This window comes from Phalaenopsis equestris, unplaced genomic scaffold (genome assembly GCF_001263595.1).
Source record: "Phalaenopsis equestris unplaced genomic scaffold, ASM126359v1 Scaffold000021, whole genome shotgun sequence".
In the NCBI taxonomy this organism is placed as follows: Eukaryota; Viridiplantae; Streptophyta; class Magnoliopsida; order Asparagales; family Orchidaceae; genus Phalaenopsis; species Phalaenopsis equestris.
The window spans coordinates 770,003-778,329 of record NW_018164463.1 but is presented as its reverse complement, the minus strand read 5'-3'; the positions used below and the strand labels follow the sequence as shown (position 1 = coordinate 778,329).

Below are 8,327 nucleotides of genomic sequence, written 5' to 3'. Positions count from 1 at the left end.
TGGTGCGAATAGCCTGGTTCGATCTTGAGAATTCACGATTTCTCTGTCAGGGGTTATCCCACTTTCGCAGGATCACGAGACCTCGTGCGACTTCGTGGGGCTTTGACCTTGCAGTTTTGAGCTCTTCGCTTCAGGTCGCTGTTTCACGCCCATATCTGGGTGCCGTTCAGACTCCATGCGTCAGCCTCCCGAGTTTGGGGGAACTTCGATTTTATTAGTCGAAGCTTTTGTTTCGTTGTCAGCCACCCTGGATCTCACTAACGATATCTGAGGGTCTTCCCTATATTGCGAGTAAATGTTTGTATTGATATGTTCTTTTGAGGCCGTGCAACACGCTTATGCTGGTGAATCTTCCTAGAGTATCCTATGATCGGTTCAGTTGCGCGTAAAGTGAGAGTAGTAAGACCATTTTCACGTGGTGGTGGTGCTGTTGGTATGATGTCATCCTGACGTAACCTTGGCCGTATCTTTCCTGTATTGGGGGCAGATGCCTTTGCCCTCTCGTCTGGTGTTATCACTAAAATTGGTTCCACTGACGCTGTTCTGTTGTAAAGGGATCATGCGACCTCTGACTCCATCGAAGGAAGGAGGGTGATGCGTTTTCCATTCTTGGTGAATGAATAAATTTTTTATATCCGTCGTGCTGAGTCTTCGATCATATTGTCAAAGTCATTGCAACAAAAGGTGACAAACATCCATTGGGACCACGTCACACCAAACCAGGTCTTGCAGCCGGCCTCTGATCGAAAATTTTACCAAGCATCTTTAGTCGATGTTGGCGTGATTCTCCTTCTTTAGCCATATGAGTGAATATGATTGGGAATGCCTTTGAGTTGCCAGTCCAAATTCTCAACCATGTACGTCGATGCAACATTCTTGCTGCACCAGCTGTCGATGATTGGACTGCATTCCTTTCCCTTCAATGTGAAGCCGGTGTAGAATCTGTTGTGGGAAAACCACTATGATTACTTAGTGTCATCAGCCCGTAGGATCTGTAGAATCAAAAGCGCCTCTCCTTTATCCGGGGAAGCTGATACTCCTCACCTTGTTCCTCGGTTTTCTTTCATCGCTAATTTCATCTATGGCGCCTTAATCTGTGAGCGTGACAATCCTGTTCGTAGGGTAGCTGGAGTCAAAGTGGCCGTAGTCGTGGCATCGATAGCACTTTATGGTTGACACTGTGTTTGAGGAGTTGCCGTTCTTCTGTTTCTTCCTGCTTTTTTCCATAGTATCATTTCTTTGTCCGGGCTTGCCTGTGTCTTTCGAGATATCTCTGTCGGTCGTGGTAACTGTTGGTGACAACCTGCCTGAAAGTTGCTGCTTGAAAGATGATTGCTGTCGGCTCTGCTTCTATCGCCTTTTTTCTTTTAGGGCTAATGTCTGGACATCCCCGAACGTTTAGTATGGCTGCAACTGTACCAAATTGCTGATGACAGGTTTCAGACCCCTGAGATATCTGGTTATTGTTTGTTCCTCTGCCTCTGTCTGTCCGCATTTCATCTGCAAGTGGTCGAATTGGGCAATGAAATTTTTAACTAAAAGTTCCCTCTACTGCAAGCTGTGGAGAACGTTTGTTATGGCTGCAACTGTACCAAATTGCTGATGACAGGTTTCAGACCCCTGAGATATCTGGTTATTGTTTGTTCCTCTGCCTCTGTCTGTCCGCATTTCATCTGCAAGTGGTCGAATTGGGCAATGAAATTTTTAACTAAAAGTTCCCTCTACTGCAAGCTGTGGAGTTTTAGAAGCATATCCGGGCGATAGTGAGGTGGGAGGTTCTTCTTTTGCATATTTTCTTCATCTTTTCCCACCTAATGATTTTTTCACTACCTTCCATCTTCCTCTGCATCTGCACATTTTTCCAACATAGAGAAGCACTCTTCTTCAGCTTAATAGCTGCTAGCTTGACCCACTTGTCTTCTGGTACATCTTTATATTAAAAAATTTGTTCAACAGATTGTTGCCAATCGATAAACTCACTGGGATCCATACTTCCCTTGAACCCTCAGAGGCCCATCTTGATCCCAAGTTCCTACTGGCCTCCATAAGCCTCTTCTCTTGGCCTCCTTTAATATTGAATACCAAAATGGCGTGCCCGATATTCTTCGTCCCTTTGATCTTCCTTGTGGAATGGATTAAGATCCTTCTCTCTGTCTGTCTTACGGCTCTCTCGATCACGGTTGAAAGTAATCTCTTCCTGGTTCCCGTCTTCTAACTTGGCTAGTCTCTGTTGCGACGACAAATTTCACGTTGCATTTCTTCCCGAGTAGAGCCTGATGTATCTCTCCTTGGTGGCATGGCCAGAGTTGGGAATTGCAAGAAAAAAAAAGTTGATGGAGGTGAATTTGGTAGGGGCGAGTGCTGGGGAACCCTAGAATAAGACTAGAGTTGAGCTAGCACTGATACCAAATGTTACCGGAACTAGTAGGAAAAATAGTGAAAAGTCAAATAGTACTCTTTGATTAATATTAAAATAAAATTACAAGATGACTCAAATAGAAATAACAACATACGACATATGTCGACACAAACAACACCCCTAAATGTAACCCAATGGATGATGATGGTCGGCCAGAGGAATAGGAATGTTTAGAAGCAATGTCGTTAGTCACGGAATGTGGCTGTTAGCGAAGGAAATGTGTGAAACTAAAGGAATAACAAGTGGAAGCGTTGTAGGTGGTTGACAACAATAGTTTTTAGAAGCAATGTCGTTAGTCACGGAATGTGGCTGGTAGCGAAAGAAATGTGTGAAACTAAAGGAACAACAAGTGGAAGCGTTGTAGGTGGTTGACAACAATAGTTTGGTTGTTGGGAGGGGTTTGAAAGGAGTTAAGTAGGCAGGGCAAGAGTAATGATTTGCAGGTAGGGGAAACAGTTGGATGTCAGGATGACGGTGGGTGAGTTCAGCGATGGAGGAGTGGAGAGGAGAAGGTCTAGAAAGGGTAGAATGGGGAGATACAATCATATCCTTAGAGAGGATACATCCGGAGCAATATTACCTCTTCAGATACAATCCCACAAAGGGAAAATATGCTCCAGACAGGAGATCTTAAACTAAACTCAAACACAACTCAAATCTGACTCACACATAGATAAAGACAACAATTTATAGGCTTAGGAGAATTTTCTACACAAAAGAGATAGGTGGAAAGCCTAGAGGAATCTAAAAATTACTTCCCAAAAAAGATCTTGTGCTAATAGCTTAGTTGGATTGCGAGAATTCGCGATTTCTCTCTTCCGCGGGTTCTCCCGTCTTTATTGGATCGCGAGACTTCACACGACTTTACGAGGTTTTGCTGAACTTCGACCACGCGGTTTCGAGCACTCCGCTTCAGGGTGCTGTTCCCTGACCGTATGCGGGCGTCGTTTATACGCAGTGCGGCATTGAATGCCATCTATGCTCAAGTTGCATGCTACTGTACATTAAATCGCATTTTCAACTATCTATCCATTTGGGACCTTTTCTGATGCTGAATACCTTGACCTTGCAATCATCTTATTCTTTTATGCCGGGAAAGATAGTCACGTCTGCCTATTATCGTAATGCAGATTTTGTGATTATATAAATCTTGTAGTTTCATCATGGTTGGGATGCTTACTGGCTATGTTTTCCTGAAACTTTTATTTGTAACTCTCTTCTCTTTGTTAATCTAGCCCTTAGTTTTGTTGCATTCCGAAGGCCATGATAGATAAGTAGAGATTAGGGAAAATTCCTTCTTTTACTTGACAAGGTTGATTTTTCAGGGAAAGCATGATTGGTTTAAAGATTAATTCAGTTTATCGAAAATACATGCTTAGTTTGAGTCAAGCGCTAGCGCCCCTCTGAAGTAAGGTGTAAATGCTAGGGCATTCCCTGGAAGCAACGTGCTGTATGACTTGAATAAAATAAAAAAGTGTGTAAGGGCTGCTACATCGGGGCCTATGCGTAGTGTCAAATAAGCAAGAGTTCCCGTATTCCAGATAAATACGAGTAAAAAAGTTAGTTCATGAAATTAATATTAGGATATAATCTTGGAATATAGGTATAAAAGTTAGTTCATGAAATTAATATTAGGATATAATATTGGAATATAGGTACTCTTAAAAATAAATTAATGAAATTAGTTGATATTATGGATCATATGAAGATAAACATCTTATGTATTTAAGAAACAAAATGGGTTGGAAAAATGCTAAGGAGATTAATAGTTTAAATTTTAAACTTTGGTATTATAGTATGAGTCGCACTAGAAATTGTGTGTACTTATAGATAAAAATTTGAAAGATAATATTGTAAAATTTAATAGAATTAGAGATAAAATTATAACTCTAAATATTCTCATTGGAACTATTATAAGTTCTTATGCTACTCAAGTAGGTTTAGATATCGGTTGAATAGGAAAATTTTGGAATGACCTAGAAGAATTAATACAAATGATATCTCTTGAAAAAAGAATTTTTAGTGGAGGAGATTTATATGAAGATGTTGGTAGAGTTGTATAAGATTTTATATTTATTCATGGTGGTTATAGTTTGGAGTGATTAATAAAGAAGATAAAACTATATTAGATTTTGTTTTAGCCTGTGATTTTTTTATTGCTAATACTTTGTTTAAGAAAAAGATGAGCATATTATTACTTACAAGAATGGATCATATAAAACACAAATTGATTATTTTTTTATGAGAAAAAGACCGTCGAGAGCGTAAATATTGTAGATTTATTTCAAGTGAAAATTTATGTATGCAATATTGATTATTTGTTCTAGATTTTAAAATAAAGAATTGCAAGATAAATAATACAATAAATCATTATTTTAGAATTAGAAGGGGTACCTAAACTATACAAATACAATTACTTTTATGAGTAAGTTTAAAAATTTGGGATGTTCATGAAGAAGCGAATTTTATGTGAGATATGTTCCTGAAGAAGCGAATTTTATGTGAGGTAAAATGTCTGTTTGGGGTTGCCCCAAACACACCCAAAATAAAAGCACTGTCAAACAGCTGACAAAAGATCTGATAATCAAAATGAAAAATTTTTATAAAGAAGAATGGTTGGCGGTGAAATAATAATTTGCAAAAACATATAAAATTTAAGAAATGTTATATAAACTTGTTTAAATGTAAAAGCTTGGAGAACTGAGAAAAATATGATGTGGCCTGTAGAGAGTCTAAGATAATAATTTGTAATGCTAAAAATTCTATTTTTAGGATATTTACAACAATTTTGATACTAAAGAGAGTAAAAAAATATTTGTATAAAATAGTTAAACAAAGAAAAAAAATTAAAGATTTAATTTAAATAGAATGTATTAAAGATGAAAATTAAAAAGTGATTTTGATAGAGGAAGATATTCAACATATGTGGGTGAGCTATTTTAATAAATTTTTTAGTGAGGCTTTTGAAATTACAATCAACCTTCAGTGATTTTAATATCGTTAATAATAAAAAAATATTTTATTTTTACCGTTGCATTATTAAAAAAGAAATTTGAGGAGGCTTTAAGGAAAATCAAGTGTGAAAAATCAATAGTACCTCATGATATCCCAATTGAAGTTTAGAAATATTTGGGACATTCGAGAGTTTCTTGACTTACTAAACTCTTTAGTGTTATTTTAAAAACAAAAAAAATGTCCGAGGAGTGGATGAAGACTATTTTCTTCCCCATTTTTAAGAATAATGAGGATTCATACAAGTGTGCAAATTATAGAAGAATTAAGTTGATGTATCATATTTTAAAATTATGGGAGAGGGTAATTAAATATAGTTTAAGTTGTGATACAAAGATTTCTCATAATCAGTTTCGATTTATACAGGACAGGTCTACTGTGAAAGCTATACATTTATTGAGATGGTTGATGGAGAAGTATAAAGATATTTAGGAGGATCTATATATGATTTTTATTGATTTAGAAAAATATTTACGACAAAGTTATAAATAGAAGTCCTTTGAAGAGTTCTAGAGAAGAAAGAAGTTGATTTGAATTATATTTATGTTAGTAAAGATATGTTTACTAGAGCTGCTACTTGGGTACGAACAAGAGGAGGATTGATCAAGTATTTTCATATTTCAGTTGGATTACATTAGGGATCTACTTTAAGCCCATATCATTTTGCTTTTGTTATGAATGCTCTTACTGCACATTTACAAGAGGATATGCCTTGTCATATGGTTTTCGCGGAAGATATCCTTCTTTTGGATAAGATTAGAGAAAAATTTCAGGAAAGACTTAAATTGTGGCGGTCTAAAGGCTTTCATTTTAGTAGATCTAAAAATGAATACATGGAATATAATTTTATTGGTAGCAGTTCTAGTGCCAAAATTGTGGCTATGAGTGATCAAATTATTAAAATGTGTGAACATTTTAGATATTTGGGGTCTATTGTTCGAAGTGATGGTGATATAAATTGGGATGTTATTAGTAGAATTCAAGTTGGTGTAGAATTCAAGTTGGTAGAATTCAAGTTGGTTTGTTGAAGTAGAGGAATGCATCGGGCCTATTGTGTGATAGAAAGTAATAATTTGACTAAAAGGGAAATTTTACAAGATTGTGGTGAGGCTTGTAATCCTCTATGTTGGCCTTTAAAAGAGAAGCATAAAACAAAGTTAAGTGTTGGTGAGATGGGAATGCTTAGGCGGATTAGTGGCTTGACACTTAGAAATAAAAATGCGAAATGAATATATCCGTGATTGGGTTTGTGTAGCTCCAGTGAGAGACAAGATTAGAGAGAGTCGTCTTAGATGTTTTGGTCACATTAAACGTCGACCATCTGATGATCCTGCTAGGAGAGTATATTTTTTAGATTTGATTTATGTTAAGAAAGAAGAGGTAAATCTAAAAAGACATTGACATATTGTATAAGAAATGATCTTAATATGTTAGAATTAAATGAAATTATGACAATAAGGAGCAATGGAGAAAAAGAGTTTTTATAACCTACACCATACCGTATTTTGTGAGATCTTTTGTGATCTTCAAGCCCATCACGTCCGATAGAGAATAAGAAGAGCAGCAATGTCTTGATCGTCAAATATAATTTTTCATGAATCTAATAGAGGCAAGGGGCTGGATTCTCTGAAAGACAAATGATATCATGTGAAAAGAATGAAGGATATGAAAGTGAAAGGAAATTGATTGGAGAAACTCTCTTTTTCGTCACCATATGCGAGCCCTATTTAAGATTATCCCATGCCAACCATTTAAGGCTTAGAAAATTTTCTGATGGTGGTTGCGTTTGAATTATTGTTTGTGCTATCTCGAGGACAATAATTTTGTGGATTAGTCCACCATTCTGATAAGTGTTTCTATGTTGTTGGCTTTTCCTTTACCATTCACTCGAATTTCATGTGCAATTTTGAAACCTAATTTAGAGTAGTTGAAATTGTTGCCCCATAACTTTGACAGTTCTGTGCAGTTTTACTTTGCCTTTACTGATCATCAAAGTGTTACTCCATTGCAGATGGTATCCCATTTAGGGGGTTTCTACTTAGTTGGTTAGCATAAGAAATATTATTATCTGTTAGCGAGCTTACATAAAGAAGGAAATGATAAGAGGACTGCTCTACTAGATTTCGTTGCTTATATCTATCTATAGAATAGGCTCGTGCTATCCGGTAATGCAGAACACAAAAAGCCCCAAATCTTTATTTAATTGTTGATGCTAGATTTTAACTCTGGGTTTAAGTAGTTGTGGATTTGATAGAATGGGTTTTCCTGTTTTCAATTGTAGCTGTGGTTTCTTGTTTGCTGCATTTTCCTTACTCTAATTCTTGTTTTTTATCTTTAAATTTACTTTTTACTGGTGTGTTTTAGGAGAAAATATTCCATCCGGATTCCATAGGTACGACTGGTAGTATTCTAGGTGTTATTGGTAGTATTGTGGTATTATTTTACCATAAAATCACCACAATACTATCAATAACACCTAAAATACTGCCATCCACACCTAATCTGAACGCAACTCAACTGAATGTAATAATTCCTCCTTTTTTAGAATCTATAAGCTATACTTTTTTAGCTAACATCTTCGTGCACTTAGGTCTACTTAATATATTTTTGCAGTTTTGAGCAGTTTTGCATTAACTTTGCTAATGAAAAACTCCAACAACATTTCAATGAGGTATATTGACTTTTCATTGACTGTGGTATTATTTTCCCATAAAATCCCCACAATACTATCAATAACACCTAAAATACTGCCATGCACACCTAATCTGAGCGCAGCTCAACTGAATGTAATAATTTCTTATTTTTTAGAATCTATAAGCTATACTTTTTAGGCTAACATCTTCGTGCACTTACGTCTACTGAATATATTTTTGCAGTTTTGAGCAGTTTTGCATTA

At 36.3% G+C, this 8,327-nt stretch overlaps 1 protein-coding gene across 1 annotated transcript in view; it reads left to right on the top strand.

Moving 5' to 3' along the window:
• LOC110018402 (protein OPAQUE1-like) overlaps positions 1-8,327 on the top strand; it is a 98,465-nt gene that overhangs the window by 46,024 nt on the left and 44,114 nt on the right. Inside the window, exon 12 of the mRNA XM_020715703.1 lies at positions 8,045-8,102. Within this exon, the coding sequence (XP_020571362.1) occupies positions 8,045-8,102 (58 nt within the window). The remainder of the gene's footprint in view (positions 1-8,044; positions 8,103-8,327) is intronic.